General features: G+C 33.5%; 2 protein-coding genes across 4 annotated transcripts in view; one reads left to right on the forward strand and one right to left on the reverse strand.

Moving 5' to 3' along the window:
• The window catches only part of LOC119644625 (furin-like protease 2), a 251,160-nt gene that overhangs the window by 74,031 nt on the left and 157,149 nt on the right, over positions 1-19,980 (forward strand). The window lies entirely within an intron of this gene.
• LOC119642025 (putative odorant receptor 85d) lies at positions 13,924-16,547 on the reverse strand. The gene is made up of 3 exons (XM_038041020.1): positions 15,689-16,547; positions 15,153-15,570; positions 13,924-15,085 (listed from the first exon to the last, which is right to left on the reverse strand). Exons 1-3 carry the CDS (start codon positions 16,402-16,404, stop codon positions 15,023-15,025), a joined length of 1,197 nt encoding a protein of 398 aa, XP_037896948.1. The 5' UTR covers positions 16,405-16,547; the 3' UTR covers positions 13,924-15,022.

Here is a 19,980-nt window from a genome sequence, read left to right on the forward strand (position 1 = left end):
ACTTTCTTGATACATAAAGTGCGCAACAAACACTTGGTGCCTAAAGGGCCTCATAGTCACATAGAATGAGATGGAAGTCACTCTCACTCGTCCCTAGAAAGAACCTGCATTAATCGGTATGGGTTTTTCAGGTGGCAACTGAGGGAATTATGACCCATGTAGAAGTTTGTGACCAAAAAGGTCGCTCCTTCGGAAAATGTTGGAAAATTTTATGAATTCTGCCGTTTCCCGTTATCCTGCACATCCTTCTAATGGCAATCTGATTTTTCGTGTGTCCATTGCCATACTAGCCTATTAACATGACTTCTTGATACGCCATAGAAAGATTTAAGGCCTATCATGACCCCTCGGTCCCACCTGTTAGCTAGACAGTCAGCCCTTTCGCTGCCCTCAATACTCGAATGGCCAGGCATCCATATTAGATGCGCATCACTGCGCTTTCCTAGCTCATTACATGTTTAAAGGCACTCCAACGTGTGTTCAGATGTCTCTGTTTGTCCTTTCAGAGCCTTTAATGCAGCTGGACTGTCGGAGTGAATGCAAATCAGCGTTCTCTCTTATTGCCTTGTTAAGCAATCGGAAGCACATGCGGAGATTGTATAGACGTCTGCTTGGAATGTGAAGGGATTATATTCCATTAGTATGGTCTTTTGAATAGTTCTCGGCTCGCAAATCCCAGCCGCAGTTTTCCAATTTTCCAGTTTTGAACGGTCAGTGTAGTATTTCCCTCCATCCACCCTGGGTTCAAAAGCGTGTCTGTCCCAACCCGATCTTGCCGGTCTCTAAACCGATAGGACAGTAGTAGGTTTGCGACGTAGCAAAGCCTTCGTCCATGACGTTGTTCAATGTGTCTAGGCGGGCGCTGAGATTCTGCGGTTTTATTTGGTCGACATTCGACAGTCTAAGTCCCTTTTTCTATAACTAGAAGAAGAGATATTACGCCCAATAGCACTTTTAGACCATTGAAGAGGCAGGATTCCAGCGCCGCGGTCATATCAATACAAGCGAGACATAGATTTTGTGTATTGTCTTCGCAGCCGTTTCTTGCTTTACTTTAGGACACCAGGCCAGAGGGTTTGAGATAGACGCGTTTCTGAATCGATGTAAGCTTATGAACCCTTCTATCCGTCTTGTCTTCTGATATTAATTATGCGACGAAATCTTGTATATTGAGAAGTTTTGCTCGAAGGAGGAGCGCTGCTGAAAATGGTTCGGATCTCCCAGTTAACTGTAGAATGACGTCGTTTACTGAATGATGACCAGTTGCCAACTACAATAAATGTACACTAGGGCAGCATGCAGCTATGTATGCTATAGATAATATTAAACTGTTGACGTGGCGCTATGTAAGCTCACTTTCAAGTAGTGAGGGTTGGGAATATTTATCATTATATCAGAATTTCTGAATAATTCATAATTGATTTCAATGAACGGCCGTAACCCTAAGGAAAGTTTAATCGAATATTTCATCGTAATTGATTTGAGCGCAAGTTTGATGAAGAGTTGATCATATTATTAAACCTTAATGCAGTAGCTGTTTGAGTTTGTTTTAATTTAATAATATTTCAAAAGTCGTAGTCTTTAGGCGAAATAGATAACAAAAAAAAGAAAGAAAAGAAAAAAAAAAGTTATTAACTCCAAATTTTTCAATAGTAATATAATAGATGCCTTGAATGAATTTGAACGATTACCTAAATATGCGCGTGTTTACACATATATATTATGTATGTGAAGCTGAAGTTGGCGCAATATAAAACCTAGTTTAATGACTGTTGCAGCAATTAACAACAATCTGCAAACAATTTTTTATTTATTTTTTTTTATTTTTTTATTTTTTTTATACTAATTAAGTAAATTCGTACTGATACACTGTATCAGCGGCATGTATGCATTGTGCATCAGTTAATTCCGCATAAATTACTTTGTTATTCTCTGTGTACAGTATCACACCTCGCTAGTGGCAATAATATTAACGCAACTTTATGCCGCATTGTTTTAACCGTATAAATGTAAAAAAATAAAAAGTATAAAAAAAAAAAAAAAGAAGAGAACACAACTCAAAGTATTTATGTATGTATATGGAGGCATCAAAAAACTGTGACTTGAAGTGGTATGCCAGAAAAAACCAACCAAAAAAGATACGGCTTGGCAGACGTAGCTAATGGTGTGTTGCTGAACTAAGCTAAATTTTTGGGCGTCCGTATATGCCGTGTGCATATAAAGTGTTTATGTGTGCATGCGCTAGTGAAAAAGTTTTTTGTTTGATTTCGGTACTGTAAATAATTTACACTAAAAGCCAAACCAACTGGAGAGAAGCTTAAGTGAGACTCGCTATTATAAGGGTGTTAGCCAAAATTCAAACTTATTCAGCAGATGCCTGTGCATGTATACACATGACCTAATGTACATGTATATACATACACGCATGCAATATATATATATATATATATATAAATATAAATTTTAGATAGGCCGTGTGAAAGTAAAATTACGATAAAATATAATCTTAACCTTAAACTAAATTTAAGAAGCATCTCTATCTTAATTGTAACATATAATCAAAATTCTTACTTCGCCTAGGCGGTAATAACATCCATACACATATAGGATGAAAATTCATCTAATGATAAAAATAACATATCAACATCAACTTTGTTGTTCTTTCGGACGTATACTTTAAATTTTAATTATTGTTCCTTGCGGAGGCTACCTATTTATTTAATGTTTAAATTAATTATAATCATATCATTTATGATATAATCATTCTCAACTGTTAAGAAAAATTTTGATTTTTACACATCACTGAGCTGATTGACTCATTCAGGTAAAGGTGCCCAATTAGCACTGAAATCCACAAAATTCTGTGTAAGGATGTGTGTATTTCTATGCACATATTTCATGCCGTAACGGTTGGGTGGGTTGCTCGTCGGTTTTGTCCTCGGTTCCTAGAGTGTTTTCTTGCAGGTTCTTCTTACTTTTAATTTCCTTTATATGCTACTCGTAGGCCTGGCTTAATATAGGCTATAAAAAATTATAATTCACTTATTTTATATCCAAAATAATCTAACCTAGCTTCGCTAGGCTTATCTCTTTACCTTATAAGAAATACCTGTTGTGTTTAGCTTGATGGTAGCCATTTTCCAACTGACGTCACCTTTGTACAATTGGTGTTGGAAAAGCTCGTCAGCTGATTGAGTTTGAAAATGGCAACCCACCCGTCTCTCCCCCTCCCCATCATTCTGGTTCCAAAATGTTTCTTATCACTAGTTTATTGTGCATGACCATACCCTACTCTAAATACGTGAAATAACTTCAAGCCATGTGTGTGATGAAAGCGAGTGTGGAACAATTTTGGTTCACCGTATTGTTATCGACACGTTTTAAGTGTTGTTTGTCCTTTGCGAAATTGTTACAGATGAAATTAAATATAATATTTAAAACACCCGCACAAATTTAATCTTAATACTCTAGAGAAGTCTCTTAAGTGCCAGTGTATAAAAATCAATTTTTTTTTTCTTTGTTATTACTTATTATAGCTTAAGATTGAATATGAGTATCTCCATAGTAAGCATTTAACAAAAAAAAAAAAAAAAAAAGGAGCTGACTCATTAATGTCTGCTTCGTACGCTGAAAAATCTTTACGACTTGATCATTACTTGCAACTGCTTCCATGAAATACAAGAGAGTTTTTATCGAAAATATTTTTTTATTTATGTATACATTTATTTATTTATTTTTTTTTTTTGAATGGACAGCGGATATTAATTTAATTTGTGCACAACAACTGGTTTTTTTCTCAAATAATAATTTAAAGCAACGTAGCGTAGCCTTGATATGAGATCAGCATTATATTATAAAACAAGAGTCATTTTCGCCTAAAATCAATTAATATTAAGAAAAGCATTTGAAAAGCTATAACGAATACTAACTATTGCATAAAAATCGCATACTAGTCAATTCGAGTGATTTATGCAACGGTGCTGCTGCTGCTTTTGCTGTTGCTGTTGCTGTTGCTGTGATCGTGAAAGGTAATTTTGAAAACGACGTTTGAATTTAATTTTCGGTGATTATCAAGTTTAAATGTCAATTTAGCCTTGAAGTATTGTAATAATAAAAAGTAATTAGTCTGACCTAAGCTAAACGTGCATTACATAATAGGGAGTCTGTTTGGCATTCACTAACCATTTCTCGAATAATGGATCGTTGGACAGCTGACACTTCCGATACGTACATTCGCACGGATTTTGTCATAACCCATTTGCGTGATTATGTTATTTTCAGCATTGTAAGACATGAGTTCTGTTTAATATCGTACCTGCCATTTTCAATACTATTTAAAGCCATGATTTCTTTTAGCCTTCTAGTATATCGTTCTGCTGTCACTCTATCGCAAAGCATATTTCTTTAAACTCATCAACTAAACGATATTAAAGGGATATTGTTTCGATCCAAAGTGCCTCTGTGATGATGTACATGATTGATAACAATGATAAACATTTCAATAATCTGCATCACTTGTAATGCGTGTGCGGATGTATACAACCCAAGTAGACGGACTTGACCATGTCTTTTTTTATACCGAGAAAGTGATTCTGATTCGACATAAGCTTGTCTGTCCATCTGTCCAGTTGTTCGGTTCTCTTGTTTTCTAGTACCGTAATTTTTCATATATTTCGATGAAATTTGGCACGCTGAAGTGTTTTGGTCCAAGAACGAACCGAATGCAAATGATTCGGATCGCACAATTTGATTTGTCATATGAATAACTGACATCTTTAGCCGCTACTATCATCTGACTGTTATCAGGATGAACATTCTCAAGTTGAAGTTCTTCGTCAGTCTATGCTGCGGTAATACTCCACGAGTATAGCAAAGGTGAATTGCGATAATATTTCTATTTCCTCGACTCTACAGCCATTGTCCTAGTTATTTATCTCATTGGGCTAAGTCTTCCATCTTCTTCTGACTGGTCGATATATGATTACCTATATCACTATTCTGACTTATAATTTCTCTCGCACACATATGTATGTATATATGTATATATCACTACTCTTCTCTCTCACCTTTTTTCATTCTAATCTCCTTTCATATATAATTCATGATCTGTTCCCTATTTTATCAAAACATTCGTATATTATTGGTTTATTCACACTTTGTGTTGTCGATGTATTAAACTTAAATTTGATTACTATCTGTACTTACCTCTTTACTGGATTAGATTGGCATGAGCACACGTCTGCTCAGATCGAGGGTTAAAAAATAAAAGGCTATCAGACGGAAATCAGAGATCGACAATCTCTTCGCCCCAGACTTGTTCGAAGTTATCTGTTTGATCTTCGAATGGATCAGATTATAGCAGTCCCGTCCACCCGAGTCCTATCTTAATGTACTTAACCTAATCTAAAAAACACATAAAATCCTCATAATTTACATAGAGGGACTAAAACAAAATTCGTCGTCTATGCATACACATCATCGGCTTTGAAGGTTCATCAGAAATTATGGTGGAGAATTGAAACTTGCCTAAAGAAATTTTTAAATCAAGTAAGAAGATAAGCGATGTCTGCTAACAAGCATTTTGATACTAGCAATAATCTATAGGTATATATGCATATATGTATTTACAAGCTATAGCGTATACCGCTGTAAAACTTTGTATTATTGGCTTACGGAAAACCATAAAAGATCACTTCGAAAGTGATCTCGATTGCCGAAATAGCGCAACCATCTGCAGTTAACAAAAACGACCATTGTTAGTGACATATTGAAGCAAATGTTATTTGGATATATATATTTTTTTTTTTTGAATTTTTATTTACAAGTTTATCTCTATCTTAAGCGATTCATTTTCCCCTATCAGAAGCCTGGAATTAATTTTTATTATTATAAAAAAAAAAAAAAAATGTAATTTATCATTAAGATGAAATGAATATGAAGAGATATGAATATAAAAAAAGGGGGAAAAAGTTTATTTAACGATATCGTGACAAATTCCCAATTCTTCTGGATGGCGTCCATTTTCCAGAAATCAATGGATTCACAATTTTGCTGTCAGCGTTGTTTTTCCAGAACTGTTTTTTTTTTTTTTTTTCCTTCTCTTCGAAGACCAAATTGTCTTTCATGCTTGAAGGGTTACAAAGATTTACTTCGATAGTCGAAAAAAAGAAAAAACGCAATCGATTCGATTAAATGTTTTAATCCTATAGTGCAAGAAAGAATAGTTTGCAACGCGATGACGCGTTCGGCTTGTAAATCATTGCGATTTATTCTTTTTTAATTTGATTTTTAGCTTTATATGCCGCACACATTAATCAATAATTTGAAAAAAAAAAAAAAAAAAAAAAAATATTTACTTTGATTGTGTAACTAATGTTTTCCATCTATTATTATAGCTGATAATAATAATCAATTCAAAACATCCAAAATTATAGAACCGAAATCGAAACAAAGTAATTAACTACAAATATAAAAGCTATGTTTGGTTTGTCATATGTCATATGTGATATCATAAGTGATATGTGAAAAATGTCAAATGTTTTCCTAAGTACTAGTTAGTGATCGCAACAGTCGAGATCGTACAGATCGGGATAATATCAAAGACCTACTTTTCTATGACTCTAACAAGTATTTATAGAAAATTCTAAATTAATTCGGCAATGCTCGTCAAGTTACCTTATCCGATATGCAGCATGTGATAAAGTATCTCTTACGCTAATTTTCGCAATCGTAGGTTTTCCAACAAAAGACGACAATACGTGGACAAACTAAGAACCGGGCAGACGTTGTTGTCTGAACCAAATGTGACTCTTAAACTGATCGATTGTCTCCGATGTCTCTACGCCTAGTTATGACTCATCGAAGTGCAAATCTAGTGCTTATATTATATGCTTCATATACATGTTACATATTTCGGTTTGGTACCGCAACGGCAGGATATTATATATAATATATAGACGATATATAATATATAAAATAAGTTATATAATATATATAGTATGTAATATTAGGTGTTTGCATTGATAAATTTTTCTCTTGAAAATTGATACGGTGTATACAAATGAAAATAGTTTCCGTCATTTTTTACAACATTTTTGGCAATATGGCGATACCATGTCGAAAGAACTTATATTAGTTTGACAGCAATTCACCCATTTTTGCACTTCTTTTGCACTTTGCGGACCCGCGTGCCAGCCAAGCCATACTCCACCGATCTGAACAAGTGGCAATCAGGAGGTGTCGTGTCTGCTGAGTACGCTGGGTGTGGCAGAACTTCCGATTCGAGCTTTAAGTGTGTATCCTTCGCAACTCATACAACAAGTGGCCAAAAAATGGTATTCTCAGTCAATTCGTGTCGCCACTTGCAAACTGTCGACACCAAAACCGACAATTGGCATATGATAGAATAGTATTGGGGTAAGAGAAGTAGTGTCATCATAAATCACTCAGCACGTTTGGTGGGCTTCGAAGCAGAAGAATTTTGAGCGCTGCATGATTAGCATCGACATACGCTAAATAAATCACTAATATTAGATGGAAAACTGTTGGAGCGTGTAGAGGAAGGTCAAAATCATGGAATTCAACCGTTATGCACACTGGCATTTCCCAATTCTTTATCATTTTTACCTACGAAAGTCGCTGATCACAATTTTTGCAAACACCTAATATATACAATATATCGTATATATTTATGTATCTAAAATCTATTTACATAAAAATGTTTATTAATTAAATTATAATTGTTAATGCATTCTTTTCATGCTTGACTGCTTCATTAAAGCTGATAGAATACATGCACGCATTATATGCGCATAGAACACTTTTAAATAATTTAAGTGAAGAATCTACGTGTATTCATATACCATAGGGGTGTTCATCGTAACTATAGAAAAAACGGTTTGCTATTTATTACGGCAACATAGCAAGACGGGTAAGAAAGTTTCTTATACATACCTGCTATTCTGCTGAGTTCACAAGTCGCCTTAGGCTCACTTCCTTGAACATGCAATTTTATTACATCCTATCCTATGAACAGATTGTTTTGCAGTAATATTTATATAAATTACTTTAAAATAAAATTGAAATATGAAAGCTCTAGGAGACGAACACTGAGCTAGTACACCAAGCAGAGTTATCTTCGCTAATAATAATCGGTATTTGTGTCGAACTTTAATTCCATTTTCATTCCTTTGTTATTGTCAAGCTGCGGATATTCGCAAGGCTTTATAGCCGGATCTTGAATGAAAAATACTGACTTAGTGTGTTAAGTGGAATCACTTCTTATAATAGCAATAAACAGGGAGTAGAAATTTGACAATACAAGGTAAGCTGAGACGTAAAGAAAAGTGATGTTCAGAACATTAACAGAAAAATAAGAAAAAATTGAATAAATTCTGATTACGCTGATCACGCAAGACTTCTAGAATATTGTGATTTTTCAGCGAATAAATCTTAAAAGGTAAAGGATTTCTCTTTGGATATATCTTGCGTGATATTAAAAAAGAACGGCCAGTAATCTGAACCGATATCTACAGGAAAAAGCCTTGCTGTCCTTTAATTAAATCCGTTTTGTCTGTGTTGTATGAAGACGTTTTCAAGTGTCAATAGACTTTGATATTATGGCTGTCGCAAAAGCGTGGACTTACGTTAGATATATTTAGTTATAAGCAGAATTAAACGAGCTCCAGCGAAATAAGCAGCATCGAGAGGTAATAGGCGACAAAGACTTGCTGACTGCATAACACCGTCCAGAAGTGTTTTTGTGGAGCCGCTTTTGTCTGTCATATGTTTTTGCAGACAAGCGCTTGAACAAGGACGAAAGGACATAAGTAATTTTTAAATCTGGTTATGCCATCTCTCGCTTTAGAAATGATTAACATAACTGTAATGTATTAACGCTCTTCAATGATTGGAGAAGGTTTTGCCATAAATGTTTCATTTTTGAAGTTTACGCCGTTTTTGAACTATGAATGCCTACCTGCTCCATGCGATGACAATTGGCAAGCCAAACACTCTGCGGTTTGCGCGTATGCATGGCTGATACAATGTATTGAAGCAGTGAAAACTCAAGATTATACTAAAAGATCTGTTAGGATAGGTCTGAAACTCCCAAAACTCAAGGAGGATAATAATAGAACAACCTCTCTACTTATCGCATGCGATAGTTAGTTGTGTGTCTGACGGACTGAGCTTTAGGCCATTAAGATGAGCGGGTTTCATATTCAACAGGACAAATAATGATTCTGTTCCTGACACTGCACTCGTTGAAGGCTCGCATAAACACAAAACTCAGCAATCCTAGTAAGTAGTTACCTGAGTGAAATTGAAAATTACTTTGCTCGTACACTATATATATTTTCAGATTTTACAACTTGCCGCTCTGTCATGAATATCCCTATCGATTTTGATATGCTCAGCATTGCAATCCATACGTGGTAAATATTTAGAAAGGCAGATGATTAAGTGCGCGCTATAATATTCCTTACAAATATGTGCATATAACTATGCGAATCCGCAAATATGTGAATATAGATCAGGACGCTTATAATGCTAATTAATATGTTTGTTTATCAAGTTCGTATGCGCTTGCCAAAGTATTTGCATATTACAGGTATAACAGATAAAGTGAATTTTATCTATTTTGAATGATTACTTATAAGCCCATGTGAACGAATCAATGTATCGCTTAAGAAGGTATGAATTCACATAAATCAAACCGCAAGACATTTTTCTCCTTTTCTAAAGCGTAAATGCTTGGTATCATGTCTTTTTTTTTGTTTTTTTTTTTTTTTTTTTTGTAAAACGGTGCATTTGATGGACAGACAGTGTTGTCAGTGTTGCGAGTGGACAGAAGGATTTTTCTACCCTTTATACACTACAGCAGTCGTGATGTAGTTTACATGAACGTATCACTCAAAAGGCCTGAAGGCGGGTCTAGGTTTTGGACCTTATTGAAAATGGATAGTATCGAACCATTTTTACGCGCCCGTTACAACGACTTGGCTTAGAAAATTTGTTACGTGAAAATAATTGTAATTGTAAGATGTAATAATTCTTTATATTGGCAACAAAGTCTAGCTGTCACTTCGCTATAGCGAGAATCGATGAAGAGTAATCAGATTTTTATCAAACGAAAATTAATTTTGCTAAATTTGGACCACGTCAGTGTACATTTTGGACTATCGCCCCTTAACGGACCTATACTTTTACTTAGAAGCAAGGCATAATTATTGATATTTTATGACGAATAATTTTCTAACGTGAAGTGATCTAGACTTAAGAACGTGAATATATGCTTCATGGTGGTTTCTAAGAGAATACACTTTTGTTTCTGAGCCCGATTTGTGAGCCTAAATCCGCCTAAATATTTTTAGTAAATACTGAAATTAGTTAAATGAATGAAAAGAGTTCGTATATGTACATATATATGTATATATATATATAGATATATATATATATATAAATATATATTAGTTTTTCTTTGCTGTAAAACGTATTCAAAGGAATGCATCGCTTGAAAGCTACGATAATTTTTAATATTTTACAATTTTTGTTTTTATTTTTTGTTTTTTGTTTTTTTCTAAATTAAAATAACAATTTAACTTGTTATTTTTTCGCTATAATTTTAATTATTTTTTCAGTCAAAAGTGTATAATAAATGTGACCAAGAAAATTACTTAAATCTCTCTCTAATCTCTGCCTGTAGTGCGAATGCAGCAACTAGTTTTTCCATCAAATGTACCGAGTAACGCTAGGAAGCCATTAGAAATTTCTAGTTGGTTTTTTTTTTTTTTTTCTTTTGTTGCTTTGCTTTGTTTTTTTTTTTTTTGTATTTAGTTAAATAAAAACTGTAATTTAAACTGGCATTTACTTTAGCCAAAAAGAAACGAAATTTGTGTGTTTTGCTTTTTTACAGTTAGTAGTTGCCTGCCTGTTTACATGGCTTCGTGGCATTATTAAAGTTTACAAAGTTTAAGTAAAAACAAGTTTCTTCTTTGCTGGGCTGTTGGAAAACGTGTTTACTTTACTTTACCCGAGCCTTGGCAGCGGCAAAGAATCCCTAAATGTGCAAATCCTTTATTTTGCCATCTTTACAGTTAAGAAGATAAAACCTGGCCACGCATATACATTGTATATGTACGAACGTTTAAATAGTTGGTGATGAGTTTTTATAAACGAAAAAAGAAAAAAACAAAAAAAAAAAAAACATTATGTAAATGGCTTCTCTTCTTTACATCATGTTTACACATTGCATTTTATAATTATTATTATTAGTATTACTATTATTATTATTTTATTTTATATTATCTTAATCCTTTAGACAATTTTTTTTTTAATCTAATTTATTTTTTTCTTTGAAGACAACGACTTTGAAGAGCTTAGGCTTAAGGCCCTTTCTCCGTCCATATATTCAAACGATGTAAATTTTCTGAATAATTTTTACGCATTTCTTTAAACCATTTTTACCGGTTTTGTCTGTTCATCTTTTCATCACTTCTAATAAACTAAGCTAACGATCACGAAAACCGTAATTGACCAAACAGGAAGTTCAATAAATGTAATCAAGAAGAAGCATTCAATAAATTGTTGTTCCTGTATTCGTTTTTGTTTTGCTGTTAACTTGTACGTGTGTAAAAAATAAACGCGCTTATATGCGCTTATATTGCTTTGTCTCTAACTTCAACAAAGCAGGTTATAACAAAATTTATGATCTCTTATGCAAAATTCGAAAAGTTTATTTTTTATTAAATTTTTTTATTTTTTTTTTTATTTTTTTTTTAAATGTCATGGTAAACTATAAACTACCCGGCAAAAAAGCTTAACAGTTTAGATGAAAGGCGAACTGTCGCTTGGAATAAGACCATTACGCGAATTTAGTGCATATTTTTCAAAAGGGCTTTGAGAAGGTTCTGCCAAACCCTACAAATTAAACAAGTAAGAAAATTATATTCGGGCTTGACCGAATCCCTTGTATCCATCATTGTTATTCTAAAAAAAAAAAAAAAAAAAAAAAAAAAAGGCAAAAAAAAGTGAAAGAACTAAATTTTTATACTCTTTGTCCGGTGCCTTTGAAAAGTTGACGTCACCTGCATACACAGTTGGGCAGACGGACATGCTTAGGTGCCTTCCATTCATTGGGTTTTCGAAACTCGTTTTTTTCCCCTTATAAATGTATTGAGAAAAAAAAAAAAAATTTGAATTTTGATATCCTATAATACTGCCAAGCAACGCTTTGCCTCGTACGAAGATATAAGGAAAAGGCCAGGATGAAGACTTCACTGTAAAAGAGAAAGATTTTTAAAGACTTCGTCCCTCTACATAGACGAATAGGTAGCTGTATGTAATATTTGAAATTTTTGATTCAATAAACCTGTGTTCCGGTTTCATATTCACTTACCCACGACAACGTTACGTACTTACAAGATTCTGCATGTTTGCGTCGCTTAAGCGATTCACTCCGGCTACGAATGTAACGTTTTATTAGAAATGCTTATGCTCTTATCCCTTTTGCTTTCTATTTATACGTGGTGTTCTTTTTTCTCTTTCTCTTTCTTCATTTTTCTTATTCATTTTATTTTATAAAAGCTAATGCCTCTAATGTCAAGTAAAAGATTTAATTTTAAGATCCTGCATAATTCGCCTGGTATTTTATGGCAGATGAATTTCATTTCACATCGAAACTGCATTTTTTACGCATATGTATATCGAAAAATGCTATCAAAATTTTGATTTCGATGTATACAATATATCGACATAGTTGGATTCTATTTGCCTTTATTTCATTCAACTTCTTGCACGTGCCTCCGCTCTTACAATGATCATTATGCTTCTTTTCCAGATGTCTTAGCTTAATGTGCAGACGTTACCAGATACCCCAGCTACATAGTTTGAGGTGTTGCTCGCATGCGGCAGACATTTTACTTCTCATATGTTAAGAAAAGAAAAGAAACGAAAAGAAAGGATTCATTTATATATGTGTTATGTATGTGCAAGCTAACAAACAATGCGTCAATGTGTGGCCTATTGGCTTATAATAAGAGCGCATGGATTCAGTTATGCCTTTTTGGATGTCTGTTCGTTCATACTTTGTTCAACTTTTTTGGAAAATATTCTACCAAATTTAGCCTTAAATTTTGGGATCTTCTCTGTAAGTAAGGTGAGGGCAAGCGAAAAAAAAAAAAAAAACGGGAATGTTAGTCAACAGAATTGCAAGAATCAAGTAATTATGCATTTGTAGGCTTCACGAAAGAATATTTCGATAACTAATTGAAACGGTTACCGTTTAATCTTAACATGCTATGGTTTACATATATTTGAAAGACTTCTTTTAACAAAAAAAAAAAAAAAAAAAAAAATAATAATAATAATAATAATAATAATACGGATAAATAAATAAGAATATAATGCAGTGAATAGCAAGTATCAAGTAAAAAAGGATCGCCTCTAGTTTTATATAATACTCTTCGCAAATCTTATTATTTGCTCTCTTTATATAAAACAAAAAAAAAAAAACCGACTTTTAAAAGCTTTTGACCGGAAATAAAGATTATTTGTACAAGGTTATCCTCACACACACACACACACATGGTCAAGAAATATTTATTTTAAAAAGATTATATATATATATAGGAATATGCATAGGAGCGTTCTCAATTTAAGAAAGAAAACAAAAGTTATCTCTTAAATCAATTTTTTAGAAAATTTTTAATTACTTGATTTTCATAGTTACAAAGAAAAACCAAACATAGCATGAATTTTTATGGCTTTGGTTTACTTTTCGGATATAAATTTTTGAGAAAAAAAAAAATGTAAACTTTCGTTATATCCTTATATTTATTTTTTCTTTTTCTTGTACTTTTTCTTGTATTTTTTTTTTTTTTTTTTTTCTTTTTCTTTTTTACCACAAATATTTAAATACATTTCAATGTTCTTCTTATTTACATAAAGCCAAGCCAGTACTCCTTAGCATTTATTTGCAAGTGAATGTTGAACGAAAGCATTTTTATTTTAATTGCGGTTCAAATCACAGAACAAAAAAAAGAAAAAAAAAACATTTGTTTACTTCAACTTTTAGAGATTTGGGTTTACTTTTTAAATTCAAGTGCTTTGATCGGAGATTTTTCTACAAATAGAATAAAATTTCAATTTTGGAAATTTATTTACTCAATAAACTTTCTCGAATTACTGTTATCGGACGGATCCTTATGTGCTGTTAGCTGTTATATGCCTCGATCATTTACATACCTGTCTGAGCGTCTGACTTGAATTAGCTTTTTGGCTGATTCTGAAAACTCCATGAAACCCCACCACCCCACGAAGCCATGACTCAAGTACAACGCATTTGCGCCCTTTCTCATTATTTTCATATTAAAAAAGCGAGGGAAACTATTTTTGTGTTTTTTTCCGCACTCGACATTTTGGTAAACTATCTCTCAACTTAAGCATTTAACCGGTAATTGTCTAGATTGCGTGTTCGTACGACTTCACTACAACACGGTACGTATGCGTTAATGCCCGTTTGTTAGTCTGCTTGTGCGCGTAATGTCTGCGGTAAACATATTCACTACTTCGAGAAATAAGTGTAATGAAGATTTCAAGAACATTCAATTGAATAACAATAATATTAGACCCTGATAGACCCAATTAAGCATAGTTGAGTGCAATTGCATTACAGGGAGCAGCATTAAATTGAATTGAAAAACTTATCAAGATCAGAGGCGAGCAAATATATGAACAAATGTTCATATGCTTTGAAGCAATTCATGAAAAGCGTTCCCCTCCAGAACTTGTGCCCCTCTTATGCAATCAGTACAAGTAAAATGCTAACATTGATGATGCATTTCGCTGTTCAATGTCATAAAAGTAATTAATCGAAAAACAATAGACATTCTCCGTAGGGTACATTAATTTCCTTATTTATTTAATTTAATATATAATATGTGTTATGATGCAATGCAAGCGGTACGATAAGCGTTAAGAAGATTAGGTGTGCTTGGGATCCAGGAAATTCTTAAAGATTCATTCAACGTTGTTCGTCATAACGGGTTTTAATCAAAGTGAATAATTGATAAGACGTTGTTAGTAGCTACAAAAATAATAAATAAATAAATAAATAAATCATGAAAAAGTAGTCAATGTCTGTACCGTCTTACCGATTGAAAACTTTCCATTGAAACCACAAAGAACTTATAAGCTAGCAGTTGAGCTGGCCTTTGAGCTCTGGCTATAGGAAATGGCAACATACGTTGATAGTATACGCTGCCGTCATACCATGAATGATCAGCTAAAGCTACACTAACATCCGTACTCTGAAATATGATTGATTTTTGTATTCTCTTGAATCTGATTGCAATTGCCTTTCTACTTACCAATGTAATCATTTTCGTGCCATATGCAGACAAGTAATACATTATCAATAGAATGGACGATATAAAGAGAAGATAAGTTAAAATATCGACAATGCTGTTGCCGGCCACTACGTTAAAACCTACTAAACATAACATGCCACCAAAACCGAAAAAACTTAACAAGATTGACAAGCTAAACACATCGTTCACTTCATCAATCATGCTAAACAATAAAATATTAAGAAAAATAGACTAGCAACGTATCTACATATTTTACTTACCTTAAGATATCATCATGATAGTCCATAATTTCACCCAACAAGGACTAATGAGGATTTCAAAAGTTTGGGTGAAATTCGCGAATAAGTTTGCTTATATATCTGAAATTCATGTTCGCTAAGGCGACAACTGAAATCAATAGTAAGTCCGGAACAACATAGGCGATGACCGCAACATAGGACCCCAACACTTGCGTCATATATGTAAAGATAAACGCACCGATTTTATGGTAATCCCATGGATACCATATACCATAAGGTAAAATGAAGTTGAATTGTTTTTTACCGCCACTCCTTACGTACTCTATAACAAAAGTCATGGGGGGCGTAATATCAAAAAGGACGGCAGTCAACAAATGATTCCACAGCATAATGCTACTAACACGTCGCATAGTCGTGAATTCATAATGTAAATTGAAATCTTCTTGACCCTTGAATGTCGTCGGAAAGTATTTTATTAATTTATGAATAATTTTACCTAACTTCTTGTGCTGCATCGCTACGCATAATATTTTTGTTACTGCGTTTACACAAAATAAAGAAATCGCAAGCGAGGTGGTACGACCCAAAATATCATCCGGGTCCATATTTATTTGATAAATAACAAGAAGTATCGGATACAAACTTGTGTGCAGGAGCAAATTAGTTAGTAAAATTATTTGCACGATTGTCGTACGCTCACTTTTCGACCACTTATATAAACGAATGCCTAATGTAGAGCAAAACTTAAAGGGAAAGTCAAAAAACTCTTTGATGGTGACAATCGCTTCCGCGTCCATAATATTGAGTTAGCGACTGAAGTGCGCTTCACTTTAAGACACAAAATCAACTAACAGCACAATAAACGAATCGAAATGAGTTGTGCTCTACGGAAGTACAAGAAAAGTTATTTACTTAATTAATTTTGTTTATTTTGCTAGATTTAATTATTTCAGATAGCTTTTGCGGTTTTATATAATTAAAATAATTAATATAAATTATTGTTATTTAATCCACGCATCCATTAGCATAGTGTGTGAATTTTAGAGATATTCTCCATATGTGATAAGTCTTATAACACATAATATATCCATTATTCGTGAAGGTCTAAAGGTTCTTCTTTATGGACAAAGAATTGGGCAAAACACACGATACCCAGTTCGTTATAACTGAATTTTATCGATAAATGCGATTCTTCCTTATATAATTATATATAGATTAGACATGGATAACAGAACACTCAATAAGTTCTTAGGATGATATGCAGATGTAAAATGAGTTTGGCACAACCAAACAAATATTTCGACAGTAACAGACATTAACCTATAAAGGAATTGCATTAAAATTTCATGACATTCCGGTTGACAAAATGTGATTGTTTCACTGCCTAACCGTATAACGAACTTATTAAGTGCTGCGTATAAGTATATATACATATAACTATGCATGGCATCAAAATACATATATATAATCGTGCATATTAAATATGAGATCCGCACGTAAGAGAGACTTTCGAGAGCTGTTTGAAGTTATTAAGTTTGCTCCCTTGCATATTAAAAAGAGTAGAAAGTAACTTCAATTTTGGCAAAAAATTTTAACACTTGTTCACCCCACCAAGAGATTCTTTTGTGCTCGTCACCTTTATATTAACTATGATAATATAATATTAATAAAAGTTTTATCTCTAGTAGCCGACCATCTAGTCTACCTATAAAAGGAAAAAGAAAAAAAGCCGATACTCTGAAATGCTGCTCCTCCTCATCCTACATATAGTCTTAAAATTTATTTCTCTCATCTAAATGAATTATAATAGAAAACGTTTTTAGATTTTGGATGGGCATGGTCGAACTTTTTTATTTTGTACGGAACCTTATTACCTATAGTGTATACGTGAAAGGTTTGTCGTTGCATCTGTGCACAATTTGCGAGCAATCAGCAAAAACGTCAAACTTTTTTTCCCTTTAAAAGAGAGTAGAGTTCCAACTTTATACTGCGCTATGCAAGCGTCTCTATTGATCGATTTATCGATCATTTGTCAAACATGACCACGATATTTTAATTTTGACGACCAGCAGTATATCTACCATAGGCAAGCACACAGATGAATGGATGTATATGCCTAGAGTTTTTTTGACTAATCAATAATATATTGACTTGCTAGCGTCCCTGAAATATCGTTCATAGGTACGATTTTGACAAAATGAACACAGTGTTCGTGGATCGAAAATGATATTTAACATCAGATGAGCGATATTGCAGACAAAGAAAGTAAAATTTATGATACCCTATAATAAATCAGATATCATCAGTTTTGAATTTCAAATGCATCAACGTTCTCGCATCATTATGTCTAAAAATTATTATTTCATGTGTTGCTAGCGATTTCGCAAAAAACTCGGACCGTAAAGCGGCATGTAAACGCTGAAGAATTAACTACGGTTTGGACGGCAATGAAATCAGTGTTCGAAGCACTTTCTTAAGAGTTGCCAACTGTTAGTCACGTTGGCTTGCAAATCTTCACAGTACGGAAAAATCTTTATTTGGTTTAGCTTGTTGAAACAAATACTATACTATTGGCGTTCAACATCGCAGACCTGGTTAAGAAATGAATGTGCTCAAAAATGTGCTAGCAATAAACAATCTGAGGTGTAGGTGCTTTTGCTCATCGACTAGCTTGCAACACTAGCCTTCAAATGGCATATATGGCAAAATTTATCATATCTTGATAGTTGGATTCGTATATTCAGGTGTTGAGGGTAAGGTCCGATGTTATTTAGAGCATATCAAGTGTTTAATTAAGTTAAAATAATTAAATTATTATCTCGATCACATTAAGCCTATGCCCATACTAGTCGGACTATTACCTTTATAGTACTAAAAAATGTGGCCTAGAATGTCGACACAGGAAGTATGATAAAAATACGGTCCCACCAACAGATCATTTGTAACGCACTTAAAAATAATGGAAATTATGTATTACGAAGATTATTATACATCTATACTTAAGGTGAATCCAACTCTGGTATAGTTTTTTTTTTGTTTCCATTATACAGATAAAAAATAAATGAACTTATATTAAGGAATTTTTTCTTAAAAAAAAAAAAAATAAATAAATAAATTATACTCTCCGATGCCGATTATTAACGATGCCTGAAGGAATAATGTTTGTCTTGAACTTGGCTTTGAACTTAATATTGACATTTCTCCTTTTTTGGTTTGAAAACTGGAATAGCTTGCCTTTCCTTTCTCGCATTTTTTAAACCTATACATCCGAAAAATGATGATAATATCACTTGTGGTGCATACAATTTCTTATGTTTTATAACTTTTCTTTCCTCTTTCTTTAGTTTGATTTTTCCTTCTACGTTTTGCCTTTAATAGTTTTCAAGCATATTACATAACAACTTGGTTGGCTTCCTGTGTTGTGTTGACTTACAAACATGCTCTTGTATCTTTCGAGTGTTTTCAAGTTTGTGAATGAATCGTCTTTTTCTGGTTTTTTGTCTTTCTCTTTTTTTTCTCTCTCTCTCTCTCTCTCTCTCTCGCACACACACACACACACACAAATGCTCTCTCGTTGTTTTTTTTTTTTTGTTATATCTTTCTCTTTTTATTTGTCTTCTTCTTATAAAATTCACTTTTTATTTCTTTCGCCGAGTTGTGCTCCTTTTAAGTTTATTTTTAAACAACATCGCCGTGTTATTGTTAGTACTGTTGTACTTATGTTATGCTTGCTAGCTACCCTTGTTGCGCATAACTTTACATGTATTATATATAATATTGTAATGTACTTATGCGCGGTCCATTTCACTTACAATTCGGAAGTATTACACTGAAAGGCAAAAACACGACGAATCAAATTGTTACCGTAGTCACTGCTCTTTACCGCGATACACGGAACGAATGGTTATTAATAGCTTTTAGAAATCATTTTATTAATCAAGCATAAATTAAGGTGTAACGGCGGCCCGTATCGTAAAAACACATTTCATATTTACTTATAAAAGGTTTTTTTCAGTATGAGACAGCGTAGATAAAAATGTGAATGACGGAAAATAACAAGTTAACCATACGAACTCTCTAATCAATCTTGATCGACGCAAGAATAAGAGATTTGTCTCAAAAATCATGAAACAATAATTTGATGGTACCTGGGATCGCTCTAGTAAGATAGAAGTAGAAGCGTCCCGTATGACTAGTTGGCTCATTCTCATCACGAATCTGGCAGCCTCTAGAGAACTTGCTATATGTAATCGTGTCCTCTGGTATTGACTGGTAGGGCAATGAGGCTTGATAGTCAACATAATCGCTTCTAGACTTAACCTGAAAGGAGCTGTAAAGGAGAGTGCGCGAATGGGTTGATGGTTGGTTTCGTA

The sequence above is a fragment of the Glossina fuscipes genome, unplaced genomic scaffold, assembly GCF_014805625.2.
Source record: "Glossina fuscipes isolate IAEA_lab_2018 unplaced genomic scaffold, Yale_Gfus_2 0, whole genome shotgun sequence".
NCBI lineage: Eukaryota > Metazoa > Arthropoda > Insecta > Diptera > Glossinidae > Glossina > Glossina fuscipes.